Source organism: Paralichthys olivaceus, chromosome 5, assembly GCF_024713975.1.
Source record: "Paralichthys olivaceus isolate ysfri-2021 chromosome 5, ASM2471397v2, whole genome shotgun sequence".
In the NCBI taxonomy this organism is placed as follows: Eukaryota; Metazoa; Chordata; class Actinopteri; order Pleuronectiformes; family Paralichthyidae; genus Paralichthys; species Paralichthys olivaceus.
The window spans coordinates 13,979,013-14,003,804 of NC_091097.1; the positions used below are offsets into that span (position 1 = coordinate 13,979,013).

The window sequence follows — 24,792 nt, forward strand, 5'->3', positions numbered from 1 at the left end:
AGCCAATAAGATGAACTGTTTGTGAGATATTCAAGTCACATACAAAGAGAGATTCGGACATTTGTGAAATTAGTTGGTAGATTTAATTGTGTGTTAAAATCCTTTTTCATGAATATGTTATTTTGATGAGAAAATGAGGCAAAAACAGAAACACACTCTCGGGAAGATGTGTTGAAAATAATTGGAATAGTGAGTTTAGCAGAGGAAACGTGTGAAGTGCGACTGTGACGGCTGAGAGGAATCACAGCAGCTCTCGAGGAAATATGGCGAGGGGGTGAAAAAAACACAGCGACAAAGAAAGAGCTGTCACAGGCACACACGCACAAACCCATAAAACTGTTTGCAGGCAGGAAATCTACATGCACAGTGGATGGAAGGGCCTCAGTCCCAGGTGGGTGGAAGGTATTGTGAGGTAAAGGAGCCGTCTATTTTCACACAGTGTCACGCTGAAATCCAACCTGACAGAAGGAGAGAAAACAGAAACTTGGCTTGTGAGTGAAACTAAAATACAGAAGAGATATTACAGATAAACTGAAAGAGAAAGAGAAATAACCAGGAAAAATCTAGAGATGTGACAAATTACTTTTACACATTGTGCGTACACGGTCTAGAATCTGCTGTCACAGTGTCACAGGCAATGATGCAGGCTGTGTAATTATGTCATCAGAGACTATGGGGGGGGGTTTATTCTTTTCTGTATGATCCACTCATTTTGACTCCATCCCACATTCCTCTCAAAGCAGTGGCACACGAGTGGTATTTGTAATACCACAATATACCAAAAAAGGAAGAAGAATCTGTTCAGTAAAACCCTCCAGTAACTGATGGAAATGTCAGAAAATATGTCAGCGTGTCTGATGGATTTGAAATTTGAATTTGTATCTGAACCTGTCAGCTGATTTGGTCTTATACCTGCTTCCCTTCTCCGCAGGCCCAATCAGCTCTTCTTATAAAGAGATAAAGGAGAAAGAAATTGACGGACAAGCTGCATCATTCAAAAAAAGCCGGGTACGAGGATGTAAAGGAATCTAGGTGAGAAACAAATAAACAAAATGTATTCTCCTAAACCAACAGGGAGAGTCTGCATGAAGTTAAATTCATCTGCAGATCACATTGATTATCATTTAAAAATGTCACAATAGGGGGGGTATTGCCTAATCTCAGTGTCTTTCGTGAACTGGCATTTTTTTACTTTTCAAAATACCTAAGTCTTTATCTCAGAAAAAACAGACAGAAAGCAGAACAGCAGCACAGATAATATTGTAGCAGAATTTGACAAACTACTCCATAAGCCTGCTCTCGCTGAGGTCAGAGGCTCGCAGGCGATCAATATCTGGCAACTCACCTTTAAAATCCATTGCTCGGGAGCCCAATCAGCCGAGTAGCTGCCCTGATGCTCCTGAGGACGGAGAAGAACATGGACGTGAACAGCTTCTATGCATTTTTCCGCTGCTCAGAAATCGGAAAAATAAAAATAATTAAAAAGAAGGGGAGAAACTAAAGCAAAATACATTTGTCTTTTGTATCGTCACAGTGACTGCAACGTCCTCCAGTCGTCTCTGACCGCACACAGTACACACAGCAATAAAACACAACAGCAGCTCAAAGCGTCTCTTGGTTGAGCTTCTCTCCAGACTAAAGGGAAGCTGTGACCAGAGTCTGTTCACTTTAAACCAGGACCACATGAATCATTCATACTCACTGGCACACAGAATATTTTCTGTCTGCATTCAGCAGTTATTGTTTATGACACTATAACCTTTAATGATAGCTACTCTGCTGCAGTCCCTGCAGGAGGAGAGCAGTTGAGGACCAAAGAGGAGGGAACAATAGGAAAAGAGGAATGATGTGAAAGGAGTGTGAGGATGAGATTGTTCCCGTCTTTTTATGTTGATCTGTCCCCGACGTTTGGTCCTGAGAGAATTATCTTCACAATTACCTCCACCTAGAACATTATGTTTTCATCTGTGCTCGTTTGTCTATCTGTCTGCAGGATTACGCAAAAATGACTTGATGAATAACCATGAAGCTTGGTAGGAAGGACACAACATGGACCATTCTATTTTGGAGCAAATCAGAATCAGGGGGCGGCTCTAGGAATGAATTTCCACTTTCTTTAACATTTTGAGATTTTCCTTGACTTCACAGAGAATCATTCATAGATCCTGAGGTTTGTTCAGGGGACTGATATTTATAAGTGAGTGCAATTTGGTATCTAGTATATTTACATAGGGTTTCACAAGGAGACTGCTGGGCCTTTTGCGAACATACACACTCTAGTGATTGCAACTGTAGTTATTAGATGGTTCACAATGAGATATTAATGGTCTCCGGAGGATGAAATTCTTATATTTTAGTCAAATGTCTCGACAATGCCTGATTACAGCTGGGATTGGCTCCAGCTCCCTCAGAGAATAAGTGGTATCGATAATAGATAGAAAACGCTTGCTCATCTGTCTTAAGCCTGGAAGTCGGGCGGCAATGAACCTATCCCAGCATAAAGACTGGCAACAGGGAAACAGCGATCGTTGCACCAATCAAAATGTAAAAACTAAAACATTAAAATCATGTACATGATTTGTTAATTAATAACACAAACATAAATTTAGCTAAACTAACAATGGCTGGCTCCAGCTTTATACTTAACACAAACAAATCAATCTTCACATCTAATAAGAAAATCAGCCTACTTCCCGAAACTGTCGAACAATTATTATAAAGTATTTTGTGGGCTCCTCTTATATGTTAATCTGTATCATTGGCTCATTGGAATTCAAAGTTAACTGCAGTCCTCCTTTCTAAGCAATACAGGTTCTTGGTTCAAGTCATTCTCCATTAGATGTTTTAAGGTTTTTCTGCAGGCAGCCAGAGGACATGGAAATGCTGTGTCATTTCTCTTTGGGTCTTTGGGGCCTTTCAGCATGATTACTGAGGTATTATGACAGCAGGCCAGCTCAATGCCCCTCGTCAGGTCACCCTTCCCCCTGAAACCCCCTCCTACTGGTCTGACCCACCTGTCCTATCGCTGTCGGAGTCTGGGGGACAAAGAGAGGGCTGTCAGGCTGGAGATAAATCTATTATCTCTTGGATTAGACGACACAGGAAACAATAAACACAAAGACTGTGTTGTTACAGGCATTAATTGTTATTGGAGCTGAACTATTAAGGAATGTTTACCACGTTCAGATTTTTAGATGTTCAGAACACGAGAGACTTTCCCTCTCACACAGTCAATCATCATCTGTTGGTGGCATTGTTAACTTCAGATAAAGACACACACACACACACACACACACACACACACAATCATTCCTGTGTCTCGCCTCACGCAGGCACAGACTGTTCTCACATGTACCCACGCATTCCCCCAATGACTCATCTAAAATAACACACGAGACATATCAAAATACACATCAATACCCTCGTGAAAATAAACTGTGGGGCCCAGCGGGTCATCGGGCTTGTTCTGCGGGGCGTGAGAGTGCAGCGCCTGCAGCCTCCCCTCCAGCTCCCCACTGCTGCAACAACAACACAGCAAACACATTAAGGTCCAGGGGAAACTCAGACCTGAAGTGACTGGGCAGCTCCTCAGGACCCAGAGAGGTGTAGCCTGGTGGATAACGGCCAATTTCACCGGAGCGTGATGACCGAACAAGGTCCGGTGCTTTGGTGGAGATTTGTCTGAACATTGCATGTGAGGTCACATTGACCTTTGTTCAGTTCAAGTTTGTGCCAAAAAACCTTTTTTCCCCTCCTGAATCTACACTTTCCTCTGTTTTATTTCTCTTTGTTTTCGCCTCAGCAGCAGGTTTCCTGTGTGATGGATGCTGACGTACCTCTGCTGAGCATCCGTTTCCCATCTATCGACGGCTCAATACTGAGGGCCACCCTCAGTATTGAGCCGTCGATAAAGTTAGCAACAACGAACCTCACAGCAGACGCTTTGACAGGTCATAGTAAGAAAAGCACAAGCGTCATCAATAATATTACAGAAGCAGCCGAATGGAATCCAGCTATCATCCAGATTCTGCTATTTACATCTGTAGTCTCTTCTATTACATTATCTATATCTATATCTATATATATATATCTATATATATATATACAGAGAGAGAGAGAGATAGGTAGGTAGGTTGGTAGATGACATAATCATCACCAGGTTGATCCGCTCCTCGGGTGGAGCACACCAAGTTGGCGTGGCCTCTCGTGAACAGATGGAGGCCGTATTTACGCTTGGCAGTGTTCTGACACTAGTGGAGACCGGACAGAAGGACAGAGCACAGGTCACACAACGTTCATACAGGGAAGTGAACAAAATAAAGGTGCCTTCACCAAAACAACGTATGTTATGTGGAGGCACCTGTCAGTGTGTTGATCTTAGATCATCAGGTGATTATCTTTAAATGTATTGAGATGTGAAAGAGAGAATGGGAACTCTCGCAGTTGAGGATGACCTTTTTCATTACTTGAGGTAATTGAGAATGTGACTGGAATATGCCAGAGGATCCTGATTTGTTTTTCCTCACTTGTATGCGTCAAACCAGTGAACCAACAAATCTCTTGACTTATCATCTGAGCAAAAATCTTTATCATCTTTTTAAATAGGCCACACAGACCAGTGCAAAAAGTCCCTCACTTTTCCACAAAACTGCTTTAAATGTGAGACCAACTCCGGCTTTAATCTGCTGCCAAACACCAGCCGACTGTGGTCTCTTGACAAATGACAGACATTCCCACAATGACAGGGATCATTGCTTTATGATGTCAAATAAAAGACTGAACTCCCGGCAGTAAGTGTAACATTCACACAAGACAGATCAGATCAGCTAATCTCTAACTCAGACATTCTTCAGAGATATTACTCGGGCGTTGGCAGCAAATGTTACAGAAAATATTTGTAGCAACTGATTTGGAAATTCACGTTCTCACAAACAGCTCCTCCGGAAGGTTTCAGGAAAATGTGCAGAGGTAGGTGCATGTCTGAAATCTTGCTCAACTCCACTCAACACTGCAGTTCAGGAGGCGCAGTCCTGAGTGGAGCGGTGTCTTATCTTCAGCTGCATACCTCCAGTGAGATACTCACTCGCTCCACTGAATGAATGCATAGATGAACAAATTAAAATAATTTTCTGGAACAGAGAATGGAACGCTGCCCCTGGATCTCTGCTGCGCTCACTTGTGTAAAATGTAAGAAATGGGTTTTCTTGAGGGTTTGAAAGGTGCTGAGCTGTGACTGAATGAAGGGTGTTAAACCTTTCTGTAAATGTCAATTAGGAGAACTTGAGCACAATGTTGTAGAACAACAGTTTCAAGGTTTTGAAGGTTTAGAGGTTGGATTAGTTCAGCATTTTGGGAAGCACATGTATTATTTTCTCTCTCGTCTGCACAGTGGATACAAAGCTACAGCCAACAGTCGGTTAGCTGAGTAATCACATACTCAATTTCACAAATCAACAATGTAAAAAAAAACTGTATGTTTGTAGTATATGTATATGATGATTTGGCACTATACAAATACAATTTAATAGATTGTTGTGGTTCATAGAGGATTATATGGCTGATTATTGTTTCCTAATGTTGACACAACAGCATTTAAAACAGTTTAAAATCACACTTCTGTCATCTAATAAAGGCACAAAAAAAATATTTATTTGATATAAAATGTATGACTCTTTAAATTAACATCCAGCAAGAAAATGAATCATCATATTTACCAAAAAATTTGAACTACTTCTTTTAAAAGCCACTAACACTCCACCTGTTTAAATTCAACTAACCTTTTGAAGGGTAAGGTCTGGTTCAACACCTTTTCCAGAAGCTGCCACAAGCAATGTTATGACAGACGATGTTAATTTCCCCAGTTTAAAAAAAAGAAAAAGAAAAATCGAATCGCTTTGGAAACCGAACAAGGTCAGTGTGAAGGATGCAACCGCTGCACATGACACTTGTGTCCAACTTCTCCCAACCTTGGGTTGAGTCCAAACGCATGTGATCAAGTGTCCTTGATACAAAGGAAAAGAAAATGTTAATTGTACAAATTAAAAGCTTCAACATTACTGAATTCATTTCTCAAATTGCCCTGACAGCAATAACCTTAAAATAGAGGAATATTCAAAGGAACATTCTGCCTCAGTGGCTCATCAATCCTGAAGCAGCTTTCAAACAGTTGTTCTCTGAAAAACACACACAGCTCTTCACTGACGCATCCTTGTTGGCTGCCCTTGGATCACATTAGTTTTTTCAGATTTAATTAAGTCGGAGTAAAAAGACTTTTGGGGTCACATCCTGCAGATGTAACATCCTGACTCAAGGTTAACACCTTCAGCAAAATTCAGCTCTGATCAAATGATCTGATCAGTAAGATCCGGTTAGATCAATCACGTCCCGTTAAATAAACCCAATAAACCACTCAGACTGTGTCAGAGTCACGCACACCCATTTTTTTCTCTTTTTATTCAGTGATAAATAATTTCCTATGATCATAGGCTTTATGTGTAGACATCCGATCAAGGCAAGAGACAAATTAGAGGGCACACATCGCCACCATTAGAAAATAATAGCAGAAACAAAAACAATGAGGTAAGAAGTTCTTTTTTATACATGTGTGGTGCTTCTACTTCTGTTACCTATACTGTTGAATGCACAGTGCTTCCTAATACAGAAATCCTGCTTCTTGTGTCTGTACATTATTAAACAAAAACATGTCATGGCACAATACTGAACCACCCAAAGACAGGGCACTGCAGAGGGTATAGATTAGCAGTATACATCATCAGACTGTGAGTAAGAAAAGCTGAGCAGGAAAACAGAAATACTAAACAAGTCTTCCGACTTTGCAACTGAACTCTGTGACTGACTCAACACACACACACACACACTCACACACACTCACACACACACACTCACTCACACAAACACCCTTTTAAGACCAGATCTGCCAACCAGTAGCGTGTCAGGACGTACAATATGAACCGACATGTGAGATTTCTGTATGTTCTGTATATGTCGAGGAGTTAAAACTAAATTGATCTTAAACTATCTCAATAACCAAATCATATCTTCATTTATTTTTTTACTATAAATGAGAAATATTTCAGATTATAGATTTAAAGGTACAGTGTGTAGAATTTTGTGATATCTAGTGTTGAAGTTGCATGTTGCAGCTTAACACCCCTCACCTCATCCTCTCCTTCCAAACATGAAAAGAAACTGTGGTAGCTTCAGTTGTCATGAAAACTCAAAAGGTGTTTAGTTTGTCCAGTCTGGACTAATGTAAAAAACATGGCGGCCTCCATAGAGAGGGTCCCCTCAATGTAAATATAAAGTATTTCAATATAAAGGGCATTTTCTTGGGTAAAGAAAACTACAATTCATACAATTTAGATGAAACGAACTAGTGAAAACATCATGAGAATCATTCTACATTAAATTTCTGCCAATAGTTCCCATTCACCTAAATCTTACACACTGGACCTTTAACACTTCTTGCTATCTCTTACCCGATACTACAACAATTAGTTGAGTAATTAATTAGCTGATCAACAGAAGAGTTAACACTTTTCTTTTGACTGAAGAATCATTTCATAAATTTTTTAATAAAATTAAAAAACATTACAGCTTCTCAAATGTGAGGGTTTGTCTTTGTTGAACACGACTTAATTTCACAGAATATTCAATTCATCTGAAAATAATAAGTTGAGAGTTATACCACCATTTCACTATTTTAGTAAGTTATTGATATATTGATAAGATGACCATTAGATTGAAGGATAATTGATTTTATCATTAGTTGCAGTTTTATCTGTAACATCTGAGAACTTGCTCAGATGAAAGAAGCACATTATCTGGGCTATTGTTATTCCTTAAATACAAGTCCATACATTTGCTTAGAAATCTTTTAAGAAAAAAGATGCTTTAACTCCAGAACTTAACTGAGAATCATCACGTTATGATCATTCTGCTTTACCTATAGATTATATTTGATTCATATTTGACAAATGTTTGTATATTAAATTTTGTATTTATGATCATTAGTGAATTTTGTTATTTTCCAAAAGTAAATCTTAAAAGGATGTTGATAGTGTTGTTATAAGGATCGAGGACACAACGTTGGACACCTGAAGAACAAAAGAGTAGCTAAAATGTTTGGTGAGCTGAGCAAAGCCTGGAGCTCTGGAGAAGAGATGTGTGAAGTGTTTTAATTTGACTGGACTTGCACTGAAGCTCACACTGAAGCTCACACTGCTCTGCAACTCACTGGGTTTTCCCTGAAGTTAGAAAATAAGGAAAAATTACAATGGAATTTAAAGAAAATCGATGGGATCTAAGGATATTACCTGGGGAAAGTTTTTGGTTTTTTTAATGGGCAGTTTTTCACTTTTTTGAGGTTTATTAGTTCGATAATTATAAGAAAAGAATTAAATATGCAACACTTGTGAAAGTTAGTCATTTCAGACATTTTTAAGCAAAAAATGACATTTATCATTTATGATAAATTGAGTAGCTCTTTCGGCTGTTGGTGGAATGAAACCTATGTGGACACATCACCTTGGGCTGCAGGAAAAAAGACAATTTAATTATTATTAATCAATTAAAGAAGAAAATAAGCAAAGTAAGTAATAAAGAGTGAAACACTTGGTTTCAGCCCTAATGTGTGGATTTACACGGTGCAGACAGTGAGGTGGTTGTGTGTGTAAATGTGTGTTTGTGTGTTACATTCACAGGCCTCAAGAGCAGCACAATGAGGCACAGCCCCGTGCACGGACCTGACCTGCAGTCCCAGTGCCTTCACCGACAAAAAAAATGCTCCTGGCTCGGTTCTTTCCTGTCTGACATTAAAGGAGAATACCACCAATCCTCAGCATTCACGTGTTATTTTCACACCGTTAATAACTTCACAACTTTTTGTTTGTAAATGTCAATACTGTCTGCTGTAACGTAAAAGTTTACCTAAATAAAACACCACAGGGATGAACATGTTTGAGAAATACTTTGAAGGTCACTGTGCTTGTGCCTGAACTACAAATACAAGAGGTGTTTATGTCCAGGTGATTACTCACTAAATTCACAGTCTAATAGTTATTGGCAAAAGGTGTTCATCAGTATCATGGGATTAGCCATCTACACTCATTGATAGATTATTGCTGTCCATATAAATAAGTATGCATGGTCTTACATTGAGTGGCATTCTCCTTTATGGTACTTGACTTCACGTAGTGTTGCCCACGCAGGTCACCCCTCGTTGTCACCTGCTCCTGAGTTGGAGTTGGTTGGAGACAATACAGAGGGGGTGCATCTGCACCGACCTCTCTCGTCCACAGCAGCCTGTGTGTCGGCCGTGACAGCTGGGACCACAGCTGCTTTCGCCAACCACACCTGGGGCCCTGTGATGCAACAGGCGAGAATAAACCCTGCTCTAAAGCCAAGCTGGCAGAAACCCCTCCCCCCAAATATCCCTCAAAGATTTAGTTCAGTGAACCTCAATTACACTCAAACTACTTCAGTGGAAAGGCGGCAGGGGGGGTGGAGGAGAAAAAAAAAAAAGAACACAAAATGTACAACAACAGAAAAACACACAACTGAAATAGCTAAGAGAAGCCAAAAATAGCAACAGGAGCGGTCGTGACGTTGCAGATGTGTGCAGAGGCCGGCGGGGTGGGCAGTAGGGAGTCAAGTCGAGGAGTGGCTGTAGTGGTCCTCAAGAAATGTGCGCCAGCATTGTGGCCACGGTTGCCATGTCAGCGGCACATTAAGCACCCTTAGACAGAACAAGTACAGAGACACGGCCATATTTTAAATCAACAGTGGCAGGGTGCTGCGACAGCCTCAGCTGCCCTCTCTCTCTCTCACTCCTCCACCCCATTGGGCCCACATCCCTCTCTTGTATTTTGTTCGTTGATTCGTTTTCATCTTTTAGTCGTTAGGTACTCCGTGGTGCTGTGGTCCCTTGACACATAAGCAGAGAATTCTCTGTTTCAGGCGTCTGGCCAGAGTTTGTTGTTTTTGATTTTCAGTCATTGTGTGTTTTTGTAAATCCCAATAAATTTTCAGAGCCTCCTGTGTCCGTCCAGAGGCGGGCACGGTCAAGTCCTCAGCCCGGGAGGCAAACTTTGCCGGCAAACAGCAGTCCCACTATGGTGAAGAAGATGGAGAGGACAAATAGCACGTACGACGAGCCGACCACTGTGTTGTTGGGCAGCTTGTACGGCTGACCTCCCACCTCGTTGATATAGAAGCCTATAGGGAAGATGAGCGCTGCCATACAGAAGAGGATCACTGGATGAGGAAGGAGCGACAGAGAAAATGTTAGTTTATGGTTTAGACACAAAGACAATTCTGCACAGACAAAAAACTTTACTCTTCTGATATGTTTAAGTCCTAAAGATGGTTTTTAATACACAATAACGTCATAAGAAGATACAAGAGTTTGTTTTTGTATTTGTCAACAACAAACCACTTCTTAAATGTCTCTGCTTACCAAAGCTGAAAAGGAGTACATTAAGTAAAGCGTTACTAAAACCTAAGGTAAAGACATCTGACTTCAGCCTTTGTTCTCCACACAAGATGCAGAACGTACTCAACATAGGCTGCTCAAAGTGAATTCAATTTTAGCAACTTCATTAGTGAGATGCAATAGAGCTTGTCAAACGGCTTTGAAGCAGCTGTTACACTAAGCAGAGGCATGGCACCGAGATCAGTGACTCTGCCTCATGGTTTTTAGGGAGATGAGAGAGAGTCCGACGCACTGTGACACACATTGTTCTGTTAAGTGACTTTAAGGTATGAAGAATTTATTTAAAAATAGGTAACATGCCAAAGTTTATGCAGTGAAGCCGAACGAAGCTGCACTATAGATATATTAATAATGGCTATTAAGTCAGGATATGTGAATATACAGTAAGCAGGTGTTAACTCAGACTTCCTTAGTAACTCGTTTTTCTATGTGCATGTTAACATACTGACTGAAATCTGCATCAAACCCCGTGGGATCAATTAGTGTGCTGACCACATGCTGAGAATCCCTGCAGTCACAATAGACAGCGCTCTAAAAAAGGCCACGTTGTGATGTTCTGCTCAGTGTGTGTCAGGTTCGTTAGCGAGGTCTGCAGGGGGGGGGGGAGTGAATACAAAGTCTGTGACTCGATAACAAAGTGGTCACTAATTAAAAAGCCTATTTTTTCTCTCCTGTCTCTGTTGAAGATGTTATTCTGAAGGTTCAAGTTCAGCTCCGAGTCCACTTATGTAACACTTAGTGACGTTAAACGATGACACTTCAGTGAATCAAGGGCAGAGAAGCTCCATTGAAATGAAAATAGTTTGTTTTTTGATGAAAGGGCACAATGGATATTTATTCTGCTTTAGACCATCGCTGAGTCCTGCTCGTCTTCGACAGTGAACATGCACCAGGAGAATGTGCCTGACTGCACTGAGACCTGTTTCTGTGTGCTTCATAAAGTCTCAACGTCAATCACATAAGTGTTGAGCAGAATTACAGGTACTCTAACTCAAAGTATGTCAGTTCTTTAAAGTCAACTTTGGCTGCATCAAATTATTTTGGTCACATCCACTGTGTGTAATCCACTTGGTGACAGCTCACAAGACTATTTTTAGCTTTCTATTTTTATTCATCTTTCAGAGCTGTCCAGTACCTAAGGGATAATTTATCCTGGTCTCAAACATCTCAATGATGTCGCCATTAACAGTTTGTACCATTCAGTACAATAGTGCAGCCATCTGGATACTGGGCTGAGAAGACCTCTTTCTGTCTTGCGGCTGTTAATCTGGTAATCAATATCTATAATTCAGACCAGGGATTAAATATTTCAAAAGGGGTGGGAGATATGGATAAATCATGGCAAGAACAGGCAGGCTTCTCCGATTTGTTTTTGGCTCATCCAGCTATTTTTATCTTCGGCAAAGTAAAGTGCTTTATGAAGGTTTTACATCAGTTAAAGGCTAAATCGTAAAGAAATACAATTACCAAAGGTAGGGAGATAATCATTTTGTCTTACTATATGTCAAAAAAATAGCTTGCTGCTGTAATAGATTTGAAAAAGTTCAACATTATAGTTTGACATAGTTTTATACTTCTGTTACATGTTTCTGCCAGATTGCTGCAGTGCTGACAGTACATTTTAAATATACCCCTGCATTGTCTGACATGCACGCCATTACCATAGACTGTATATAAAGATGGATCATATGTCTACACTTCCTCTCACTATCCAGGAATACAGATTTGAATGCTGCCATTTGGAGCCAGACTCTGTGCAGTAGCCATTGGGCCATGGAGCCGCTATCAAGGTCCCAACGATATACACACACAACCAGCTTTATCGGTGAGTTAATTGAAGTGCATCTAATGGTCCACTGATTGATTGTAGACACACTGTACGGCACACAATGCAGCAATTGAGCAAAAGACCAAGTTAGAGATCTCTTGCTTGGTCATCAAATGTATGCAGTTACCGTTTATTTATTGCTAATGTATGTAATGTGTTTTATTTATTACTTCACTCTCACTTCACCCCCACATCTGACCAGCACACCTTAGGGAAATGCTGCTGGTGTGTGCATATAGCCTCACAGACACAGGTCTGTGCTGGTCATACAAAGCTGTCCATTCAGGTACCAGTGGCCTTGAGTCAGTTAAACTAGAGACTGCCCACCTCCTCTCAACCCTCTTCACCTGTTTGCCCCAATTGAACCACACATTTTCTCCAACTTCACTTTATTCTTCCTCCACCACCAGGTTGAAGTAAACTGGAATTATCCTTTACGGCAACAGTGCTCCTGGGAACAGTCAAAGCTTTAGAATGTTTTATACCCTGCCCCTGATTTATTACTCTCCACAATTCCATCACAACTGTCTACAGGGAGTTTCCAGGACTTCCTGGCTTGGCTTTTTAAATCGAAGTCACAGATTGACTCCTGTCAAACTAAAAATATAACTCGGCATAAATCATCTGCCACAGCAATGGTTCCGAATTAAAGTTAATTTGCATCAACATTTAAAAAAAATGTTCTCAATTTGTCAGTAAATGTACATGGATGGATGGGTACATTTGCATTTTTAGTCATTTATAATTAAATCTATAATAAGAAAATGTGCAAAAAGCATCATTGGTCAGAATACTTTCTGAAGCAGCTGCATCTGCCAAAAGTCATTATTCCCTATAACCTTTAATAATAATAATATAATAATTATCTTCATCCTTTAAAACTGTACAAACAATATACAACTTTCTAATATGGCCAACAGAAGCTAAGCAAGGGAGACAGATTTGACCTTACTGGGTTGAAAGTTTATGGACGTGGAGTCGGGACGTTGTAAAACTGGAATTCATTGGATACTTGCAAGTGATTAAGAGGAGCTACGAGCCCTAACTATGAATCTGCATTTAGTTTGGTAGGCAAAAGAGAGACTGGATGCTTGTATAAATCCTTCGGCAACTTTTCAAACAAAGATGCCACAGTGTCATGAAAAATGCACCAAGCTTTGAAACAATAAAACAGTACAGAGCACTGTGGCTTCACATGCCACTGCTCCATCTGTACGAGTGTGCTTAAGGCCGTCTACTGCCTTAACTAACCAATCAAACGTCATCCTCCCACACATCCTTACGAAACCAAACCAGCCACAGAGCATGAGATGGATGCTGAGTTATTATCGGTGCCAGAAGTGTTTTGGGGGGGGGGGAGAAAAACCGTGAGCAGCAGCGTTCAAGGTAAAGAGGAAGAGAACACACTGTGGCACATAAACCACCCACTCAGGTACCAGACGAGCTGCATTACTAAATAAATCAGCTTCAGGGAGCAAGTAACACACTCATAAACATACGCACAAACAAATACACGTCACTCTCATAAACAGAAACACACTGATGTCCTGCACATATCCACACTTGTAAATTACAAGTGAATAACTAAACTAAAAACATTATTCAAACTGATTCAGCTGCATCTCTTTAACCATTCCCCCCCTGAAGAGACTATGTGCATGAATATACTAATGTAGTAAAGGTTACTTCAAGACAGATGCAGTGAGACAGAGAGGAAAGTGAGAAAGCTCTGGAGGAACTGTGCTGACAGCAAGTCTTGTAAAGCATAACTCTTTGCATGTCGTGTGAATCTCACTGTCTCGTTCACTTACTGCCAGTGAAGGCAATCCAGCGGGCGTATTTGGTGGCTTCTCTGCGCCAGTGTGATGCCACCAGCAGTCCACAGGTGACTGTGAGAGAGATGATGCCCATTATGATGAAGAAAAGTGTGGTGACCCACTCCGGGGGCAGCCGCGGTGGGATGCAGGTCCGGTCTCTTCCGTGGATCGTCTGACATTGCCGGACTAGACCAACCGTAAGGGCACCTGCAGAGAGAGGATGAATGATGATGTGTGTCAGTCAAATATTGGGATATTCTGGGACACATTAGGCCTCAATCTCCTCTAAATTATTCTGAGCAACACTCGCAGAACTCCCTGTATAAATTGCATATTCGTTTTGTTGTTTTTATATTAGTGCAAGCAGATGAAGTGTTCAGACCACAGCAGGTTCAAGGTAATTACAGCTAAAACAGCCTGTATCTCAAAGAATACACATCTGAATGAGGAGGGGAAAAAAATAGATAGCAAAAATGATAATAGTCTCCTGGTGAAGACAAACAGTGAAGCGAGTGATGATTTACTGCCTCAATTAATGATATGGTCCAGGGAGGGAAGACCACAGCATAGCAGCTCATCTCCTGCAAAGTGAAATAGGAACAGGTGAAGGAGGAGAAATGGAAACCAGAGAGATGCTCCTTTAATTTGTCACCACTTCAGTGCTTGCTATAGAAGCTGAGGACTTGCTTTCTTCACACTAGTGGGCCCAATTATGCCAGTGGCCAACATTTCTTCTTGCACTTCTACTCTCAGGAAGAGAAGGCGAGGACTAAATCAATCCTGCCAATTACTGAATCTATCCCACGCAGATAAGACACTTTATACAGACACAAAACCTGAAGAATTTGCTGTGATAGCAGAAGCATTTGCAGAAGCTTTAAAGGGTCAATAATCTCTGTGTATATACACTGCAAGTCAGGGTCCTCCATGCCAGCCTATAACCACCAACTCTTCCCTTCCATCCTCTAATTGTTCCATCTAGAATCTTTAATGTGTAAGTTACATCTGCTTTCACAAAACTATGACATGACATGCTGCTTTTCTGTACTTATCCATAACTGATCATACAAATGGATTCATGAGAAGAGCTCTGCCAGAGCCTGAGTGTGAAGGCCAGTACTCAGCAGGAATATGCTGCAGCCACTCTGGAGAGAAGCAATTCAATTAGAGCACATCCACCAGGGAATTTCTACCTGAGTAAGCAGAACAGCAAGGTAAGAAAGGAGGACTCTAAACAATGGACTACATGGAAAGCAGGTTATATTTGAAAATTTGCTGGGGTAGCGATGTGAGAGGTTTCATTAGTGAACAGAATAACTGGATAATGTGGATTGGTTTAAGGGTGGCAGATAGCGGCCGTACACCACATGCTTTGACACTTTGCACGTGTATAAATATATATAATATAAAAAGTGTTAATTAGGTTAATTTTATGTGTGCTGGTCAAAAGCACGATAACAAGACACATATTCTACCATGTCTTCCCATCCTGACCCATTCCAAATCCATCCACCAAGTTTCATAGAAATTGGTTCAATAGATTAAACACTGGTGGAATTATAAACCTTCTAGGCAGACCAAAATAATAACCCATTCACTAATAGGCAAGCCCATGTGGACGACATCATGAAGTTTCAACAGCGAATCAGCCGGTGGTCATAAATGAGACAAGTACGCAGGCTGGAATTTCAGAAGGTCGAACATGGAACGTTGTCAACCAGACATTTTTTAACCTATGTGTAATGATCTTTGTATTTGCAAACAATGGTTGTATGATGTCGCTAACCAAAACCACTGAGTCTAAACCACTTGGAACAAAAAAAGCAAAGCTTGTGAGAGAGATGTGTTTGTGTTGCTCTGGAGGTGTGGTGGGTTGTGCAGGCTGTCCACAGGAAATCCTGATCCTTTTAATAACACCCAGTGAAAGCAGTGCTTTTACAGTAACAACCAAACACAAACCTAACCCTTCTGGACTCACACAAACAATGTCCCTGGTTCAATAGAAACGTCTTGGGAGTCTGTGTACCTTTGTGAGTATGTAAGCTATATAAGCTGCAGAACTGAAGGCTTTACATTTCCTGTTACAGGCAGAAACACCTACCTTAGAAAGATCTTACACCCCACACATAAACAGACTGACATCTGAGAAAACTTATTATAGAAATGTTTTCTGCCTCCATTTTTGACTTTATCTGTATTATTCTCTGCGAAAATACAGTTCTCCTTGTGAAGATTTTTTTTTGCAATAATAGCCAAAAGAAAACAATGTAGATCATAGCTAACAGAAAATGCCACGTGAAGGACCCAAGAGCTTACTCAACAGCCTGTTCCTAAAGTCGGTGCAGAGTAACCTTGAACAAATTAAGGAACAGGAGGTTAGCAAGGTTAAGAAAGCAGGGACTAGTGCTGGGAACAGGAGAGCATGAGGCAAAAGTTTTATAACTGTGGCTAATGGCACCAGTTTATGACCATTTCTTCTGGATCCCCTGGCCTCCTGCTGTTTCACTAGCTCTCAGTGGAATTCTTGGCCTGCAGCAGGCAGACATGAGCTGCTTTTAGACATGCGCTGAGTTCCGCCGCTCCTCTGAATTTTCTCCGGAGGAGGTTTATGCGTGAACGAAAATGTCCGAGTGAGAGGCGCCGGATTATCTGCAGACTTTCTCCGTCTAGTATGAAGTCTGTAGGAAGTCATCAAAAAAAAAGTCACGTGATCCCCGCAACAAAGTCAATACGTCACCTCTTGCCCCTGCCTGCTGCACCCGGGTGTTCCACCTCTCGCCTGAATAATGCAGAGGATTTGTTGCGGTTGTGAACACCTCTGTGCAGCGAACCTCCCACTGTGGTATGCATGTGTGAAAGGCAAACTCTGGGTAAACTCTGGACCCAATTTACTGGTCACGTCTAATTACAGCTGTGTTGTGAGTCACAGATCCAGGTAAACAACTGAAGAAACAGACCCAGGGGACGTTCAGGTGAACAATTAGACGATACATTGGGAAACCGTTAGCATGGTTCTGTCTAAAGGTGCCAGTACTTCACTAATTAACACATTATGTGTAATTTGTTTAATCTGGATACAAAATGTGAATTGTGCCCAGACAATAAATAGTCGAATTTAAAAAAAAAGCAAAATATGACAAATACCTCAATCGCACCTAATGGCAGGAAGAGGGGGAAAGGTCATCGTGGGGTTGGGGTGGCACACTTTCAATAAGTTGTAGATGCTTTGCCAAGGGAAACAACCTTTGCTTTCTGTTTTTTATGGCTGCATCCTATTGATCACTCTGTGAAGCAAAAGGATGCAATGTTTTGTTGACAGGCACAAAAAGTCCATTTCTAGCTCAATTTTATGCCTCCATCCTGCCGTTATCCTTCAGTCAGCTCTGCACTCACTATGATCAAAATACTCCTCACACCAGGTCTTAGTCCAAATGAGAGGAAATGAGGGCCGTGTCTGCTCATCTCCAGCATGGTGATGCTGTCATTAGCAGAGCTTAGGGGGTGCTGCTGTTTATAAGCTCTGAAGGATGAGTCAAACAGGCTTCTGAACTTTTGGTGGGTGGCAACAACAGCTGCTTGTTCTGCCGCTGCTGCTCGGGGCTTTACCAGCACCCACTTGCATTGTAGGGGCACCGGAGCAAAGCCGTATGTGGTCCAAACTCACATACAACGATCCACATGCAAGAAACACCCTCTATAATAAATACAAAGGAACTAATGTCCAGTGTTTAACAGCAGACAACCAACGTGATCATCCTTGCCTAGTAACAGTAACTGTTAAATAATGAAGTGAAGATGAAGTGCTGATTTACAAGAAATTCATCCTTTTCACTGTCACATTGTCCACAGTCAGCTTCCTATTTATAAACTGTGTTGATGAAATATGCTCACAACAGTGTCTCAGTTGACTTATCTCCTATAAAGAAATTATCAAATTTTGCTATCATGCAATTCCTTGTGGGGGAACTTTATCAAAATATAGCACGATAAATTTTGGACTGGTAATACAGCAAAATGTCATTCGTTGGGAATGTACACTATGCTATGAAATAACAGGAATTGTGCGTTTTGGATTGCTTCTATTTTAACATACTAGCACCCAACAACAGATATATATTTAATTGGATGAGTAGAAAATCTGGTTGCCAACTCACTCCTACTGAAGATTAAGCACAAAATGGAGCTTTTCAATTATTGTCAAACCAATTCTGAGCAAGTGAAAGAAGTTAAGTAAGACACAGTTGAAAAGTCCCAAACTACAGGCAAAGAAATACCTGCTGCAATTAAATAAATGTTGAGCCATTAGAGTCACAGATTGAGCCCATCGATTAATTGGTTTTATTAGCCTTCCACAGATTTATCAATATCTTGTTTATTTTTGCCGTTATTTATATTTTACAGAGTAAACATTGCAGTAATTATATGCATTTATGTTAACATTGTACACAAAAATGTGTTTGTTTTCTTCATTGAAGTTCTATATTATTGGCAATATTTGTGTTTTATCTTTATTTATAGTTATGTATAACAAAGCTTAGAGTTAAATCTAAATATTAAATATGGACACAAACATATTAGCCAATCAATATATACCAAAGATTATGAACTCGCTAATACCGTGTTGGCATCTGCCCCTGAAATCCATATAAGTCGGGGCTATGCTACAGCTGTTTTTTCTTCTTCAAATCTGTGCATCAGAACTACATTTTTCTGGCCTGTAAATTGAATCTACATTCAGTTCTGACTCTGTACAGTGGTTTCTGTCCTTGCCCGTCGGTGAAACAGGCTGGACTGAAGTCAAAACTGCTGGCTCTGCAGCTGAGGAACTCAATAATATAGGCTGGGCCTGGTTTCAGTAGCTTTGTATCAATGACACACTCTGTCCTTGTGCTTTGAAAAGGGATACTTAAAATAACACAGCTTAGTATTCTCCTGTTTCGTTCTCATTTGAGTTTTTACACAGCGTCAGACTCAGACGATAACAGTAGTAGCATGTTTGGAGCAGCAGTGATTATTAACTGCAATTTTTTTTCAGGCATTTTTTTGTTGTTTAAGATATACTGTAACATGACAATTTTTCAGTGAGTCAGTTTTTCAATGTACTAAAACCTAAAGCTATTATAACTAATATGAAAGAAATGTGGAGAGTGTCTACTTCAGTGACATTCTGGCAGTAAAATGCATCTTGTATCCTGATACTATCTAGGTATCATTTTAACCTGATTACACTTTCACCTGCTATTATTGTGTGTCTCTAGAGATCTGACTGAGATCTGATCTCTCTGTCCGGCTCATGTCAACACCTCTTTGTTTGCATGGGTCAAAAAATGTTGGATAGATTTAAAAAAAAGAAAAAAAAGAACATGAGGAGTAGAAGATGGTAACTATCTGTGGAGCTGTGTTATTATGTCTCCTTGCTTTTGAGTTTCATCTCCTCTCAAAGACTATATAATGTCTATAGTTGAGGGCTGTTTTGTGTATTTACTGGCTAATCACTGAAAAAGTACTGGTATGGAATAGTCATGCATGGTAATGTATGTCTGCACATGTAAATGTTGTATGAGGATTGACAACGCACTTGCAATTACACTCGTGTTTAGTTTTGTCATAATGTGCCTCAGACCATATCTAGAGGTGGTTTGGCCAATTGGATCAAATCCATTCTCAATGTGTCTTGGGAGCATTTTCATCTCTACTTTCACGTGATATCTGCTATCCAATCTCCAAAAACATGGTTTAAAGCCAGGAGTAAATGGTGTAGGAGTTTTTTGGGCACCATGAAAACTCTGGCACTGACACCATCTGCAGCAGGATGTTAGAGCTGATGCAGCTCCTCAGTGCTAAGTGGATAAGCTATACAGATACAAGGAATATATCATGATCCTCGCTTTTTATGTTTTACCGGAAAACTCGTGTCTTAACTCATCCTCTGGGTTAAGAAAATATTTCATTTCTGTGATGCTGCCCAGCCTGCCACACTGTTGCTCCTGTATTACTCTGCATACAACTGAGCAGCTAAAAAGATCGCAGCCATTTAACTGACAACATGTGGGTTGACTCAGGGGTTTCTCGACTGATGCACCAACTCATCAACTGCTGAGGGAGAGCACTAGTGGATAACATATACTTTAGGGCAATAAATATCCTCCACTGTGGAGAGAAATGTGAGATTATTTACAACCACTGACAATAGGATGGTAAAGTGGAAAAAGCATTTTATCATGGTTAAAGAAACTTCTTGCTTAAGAAGCAAAAGAGTCACCATTTCAATTTGTAATCTTCAACAGTATTTTTTCCAGCTTCATTCAAACGCACTTTGCAATAATCTCAGGTTAAAGTGACGTTGGACCAGTAAGTGTAACTACTTCATTCGTAAACAGAGAGTGATTTCTAGTTGAGCTAATTCTGATGCTGTTGGTTTTAAAATAATTAAGTGAACTATAACGGAAGTTTTACAAACTGGTGGAAGAATATTTGCCCAGAAGTATCTTTGTGAAAGGGTTTGATGCTGAAATTGCAGGGTTTTTTGTTTTTTTTAAAAACTACATTATGGATGGGTGCAGGAGCGTTATGAAAGCTTGTCTGTGCCTGGATGTGATTTAGCATTTTTAATTGTATGCGTGTGTGTGCATACAGGGTGCTTCAGCAGTCATTCAGGCGCTAGAAAATGGCATAAACTGTGGGAACAAGTATCTGTAGGAGGGGCCGTCTTCAGCAATCTGCTGAGAATCACAGTTTTTGTCTTGACACTACTGCAACAATGGCTTTGTCTTGAAACTCAGCACAGGAAATAAACTTCAGCCTTTACTCCCTGAGGATATCACACTGAGGTGAGGACAATGCAATAGATCAACATTTTGTCTTTAGCAATGAGTGTCATTAGTGCTTCTTCTTCAAGTATGCCAATTCTCTGAGGGTTTGGCTTTTTGTGTGTCAAAGCTTGGCCTAAAGGTCGGCTTTCAGGAGCGGGGCCGACAATTACGAGAAACTGGGGTCATAAGTGTTAAATGACTACCGTTTGTTTTCTTATGCGCTCTTACTTCAAAAAAACCTTTGATCATATCACTTGACCAAAGCAGGAACCAAACAGCCACCCACTCCCTTAACATGTCTGTTTCTCTGAACATGTCTGTCGCTCTGAGTACAAAGACGACACGCAGAGCTCCTACAGGGGCAGGTTGTCAAGAAAGCCAGGAACCAGAGGTCAGCTAATTGGTCATCAAAGGCTCTTTTTTCATAATAGCTTCCAATAGAGCACTAGTATGTGAAATGGGTTAGACAAAGTAATGTCATCTGTCCATGGTCAAAAACAGTGGAAGATCTAACATAATTTATTCACAGTTACAAATACGGCAAGAAATGAGGCTCTTATTAGATTGAATACCATTAAGCAGCTATAATAGAGACCCAACAATCAGCTATTTGAAATGGAAGTGTCCAAATTAGCAGAAGACAGTGAAACAGAGCTGCAGGCAGAGACTATAAAAAGTATTCAATATGCCCTGCAGCATCTAAAAAAGGTCAAAACAAGACGACCTAAAAACAGTTTCTTCCTCTCTGAAGTTTCCAGAAACACAGAGACATGACTTTAACATCATCGTTTTATAACGAGGCGCATAATTCCAATAGTTCAGACAATTTGTGACTGGTTCTTGATTTTCATCCCTTTGAAGAATAATGATTCTTTCAATGGCACTTTCTGTGAAAATTTACCTATTCAATTCTTTTATTAATGCAGACAAAATAGCTCAGACACAAATAGTTTTGGAATTTAAGGTGCACATAATTCTGAATTTCTAGGTTATAATGTGCAATGTCAACACCAAATGTATTATTCAACAAAGATTTAGTAATTTTCCAATCCAAAGTGGCGTTTACAACACTTCCTTGCTATCTATGCCCTACAAAGTTAGAAACATTACACACTGCTCAAGGTGACTTGCAAAATAAGTGTCTGCCTTTCCAGCCCAAACAACAAAGAAATGGTCAATTTCTTGACCATTTAATATCCCAAACAATGTCTGGCACATTCTCAAAATGATGCAGGAGAAGAAAACAGTGTGAGGGAGACAGTGGTCTTGGACTTCCGTGTCTTATAAAACCATCCAAGACAAGTCCCACCACAATTGTCAAAGAGAGGAGGGAGACCTGTGAGGGTGAGAACAGAGACAGCGAGGTGGAGGCTGGTCGCTGTACAAAATCCACACTTACCGAAAAAACGCAGTTGATGAATAACAAAAGGTTTGACTTTCTGTACATGAAGGTACAGAGCTGTGGACCTCAGCATTCAGTTACCATGCACTTTATTTGTGGCTGTAGAGGACTAATTTTAGATGAACTGGGCCTTAATACCAAAAGGTTTTCTCCAAATAAAACTAAACATCCATTCTTACATTGCAATAAATTAATCTATCATGCGTTGTCGAGAGTGCCCCCGTTTCCTTGGTACCCTTGCTTTTAAAAAAATTCTTATGCTGTGGAGCTAATACAGTCTGGGTGTGTATCGGTGGATGATGAACCCTCCCTGACCCAGTTACTAAGCTGTCATCCTGCAGAGGGAACAAAGAGGAGCAGCTGTCTATCAATAAGCCTGAATGGGTTTACAGGAGTGACACAAATAATACAAGGACCACCAGCATGTGCTCCAATCCAAAACTCAGCAGGGTAATAAAACATTTGAGCTTTGGTTTCTTGACTGATCTCAGATTGGATTGATCACATTGCGGTCACGTCAAATGTCAATGTGCAAGCATAACACAAAGCAACCATTACTTCTTGCTGTGAACCAGTCTCAGTTTCCACCTCAAAGGTTTGTTGTTTGTTGTTTTTCTCTGCTCTGCATCATTGACAATAAGATGTCTCTAGGTTTTGGGGGGGGAGCAATTAAAGGATATCACTTTGGCTTCTGACAAATTACATTTTCAAGACTAAACTATTCACCCAAGGTCTTGAAAAATGCAATAAGTTGCAGCCCTAGACAACAGAGAAGCACAGAGCTCATCAGATTCGAGCATGAAATTGTATGACTAGTCTTATAATGATCAATAATGAGCAACACAAACATGAAGTGAAAACACTGCTGTGGAGGACAAAAGCTGTTACTGCAGATGAAACACACAATGGGACATATCTTTGTTTGTGGAGATAATCTGCTGCCATGCAGGAACAGTGCTGATTTAGACAAATGTAAGAATCCCTGCTCAAACACACAGAACAAAAAGTATTCTTGCACCGTGGCTGTGGCCTGCTTGTTTACCTGCCGATTCACCAGTGTTGATCCAGTCCGGGTTTGCAATACTGGCTATGGCAAAGATATCTGCTGCCAGAAAAAGGCACCCTGAAATGATCGTCAGTTTATCCATATCTCCAGCCGAGGAAGCGGTGAGTGACGGGGGAAGGAAAATGTGGCGGTCGCTGTCCAAATGTGACCCCGAGTGTTGAGAGACACAGGGTGGGCTGTTATCTGTCCAACCTCGCCCCCCTCAACAGGAGCCTGCTGTTGTGGTTCCGCTGTGCATTTTGCAGCAACGTTAGCTCCTTCGCGTCAAGCAAGCGAGAGCCTCCAGCTACAAAAGGCTCACATGCGAGACACAAAAGCATCACATCTCAAATGCCCGTCGCAGTCCAGTGGGGTAAAACAATAGCTCGCTCGGCGCCAGGTCCCTGAACCGCTTGTGTTGTCTTTCGTATCCGTTTAGCAGCAGCAGCATCGGGTACAGCTGCGGCTAGCGGACAGCTAGCTAGCTACTTCCCAGATTCGGGCTCGGTGCGCCGAGCTGCGGCCCAGAAGCTGCTCGACGGCCAAGACCGCGACTGCTCTCGCATTTCAGACAAAATGTCTCAGAGGCGGAGGCGCAGAGGAGGCGACGCGAGTCCCCCCTCACTCCGCCGGGGTTTTTTTTTTCAAGCGAAGGTCTAACGTTACCCGTCAGGAAAGCGAGAACCCATCACCGTCCTCCTTCTCCGCTGGAATAGCATCTGGTACTTTCGGTCCGTTAGCCAGCTTCACCTCCTCCTCCTCCTCCTCCTCTTTCGCCTCCTCCTTCTTCTATTCTCCGGTGAGGACAGAGGACACGCGCTGCGTACTGGAGCCCAGAAGGAGCGGTATGTGTCCCGGTGTGGACGGTGGCGTTATTGTTGTGCTCTCCAGCCGTTTCACCACCGTTAGCTCAGCCTCCTGCTCCGCCGGATGACATCAGGCGAACACCCCCACGCAGCGCCGAAGCGCGCACGCACATACACACACAACTCACGTTGGGGGATGGTGGGGGGGGGGGGGGGGGGGGGTCTCTCCTCGCGATACTTGTGAGAACATCAGGGGGTCGGTTTGTCCTTATTCGCCCCGATTGTGTCAAAGAACTGTCAAAGGTTCAGTGGTTACAGACACACAACACAACACTGAGCCAAATAAACAACTGTCACATAAAACACATTTTAAATCACTCGAGAACAAAACACAACTTCACAACAGCGACCAAAACACAACAACAGAAAATAAAGAGATCACACAAGAACAAACACAACATAGCGTCGACTAAAATACAAAGCACAGAATAAAAGATGGATAAATTCCAAATTTTAAATTCACTATTTTATTTGTATTGGAAATAATCACTAAATAAATCAGACACTGT

The 24,792-nt window shown here is 41.2% G+C and overlaps 1 protein-coding gene across 1 annotated transcript; it reads right to left on the bottom strand.

Annotated features, from left to right (window-relative positions):
- Positions 1 to 6,419: 6,419 nt before the first annotated feature.
- mosmoa (modulator of smoothened a) lies at positions 6,420 to 24,381 on the bottom strand. Its single transcript, XM_020101879.2, has 3 exons — positions 23,415 to 24,381; positions 14,153 to 14,365; positions 6,420 to 10,275 (listed from the first exon to the last, which is right to left on the bottom strand). Exons 1-3 carry the CDS (start codon positions 23,518 to 23,520, stop codon positions 10,091 to 10,093), a joined length of 504 nt encoding a protein of 167 aa, XP_019957438.1. The 5' UTR covers positions 23,521 to 24,381; the 3' UTR covers positions 6,420 to 10,090.
- Positions 24,382 to 24,792: the final 411 nt, after the last annotated feature.

Coding starts and splice junctions, on each gene's coding strand:
- mosmoa (XM_020101879.2), bottom strand. CDS start 23,520: ATGGATAAACTGACGATCATTTCAGGGTGCCTTTTTCTGGCAGCAGAT. Junction 14,366..23,414: donor CAACACTGGTGAATCGGCAG/GTAAACAAGCAG, acceptor CTCTCTCTGCAG/GTGCCCTTACGGTTGGTCTA. Junction 10,276..14,152: donor CTGGATTGCCTTCACTGGCA/GTAAGTGAACGA, acceptor TTCCTCATCCAG/TGATCCTCTTCTGTATGGCA.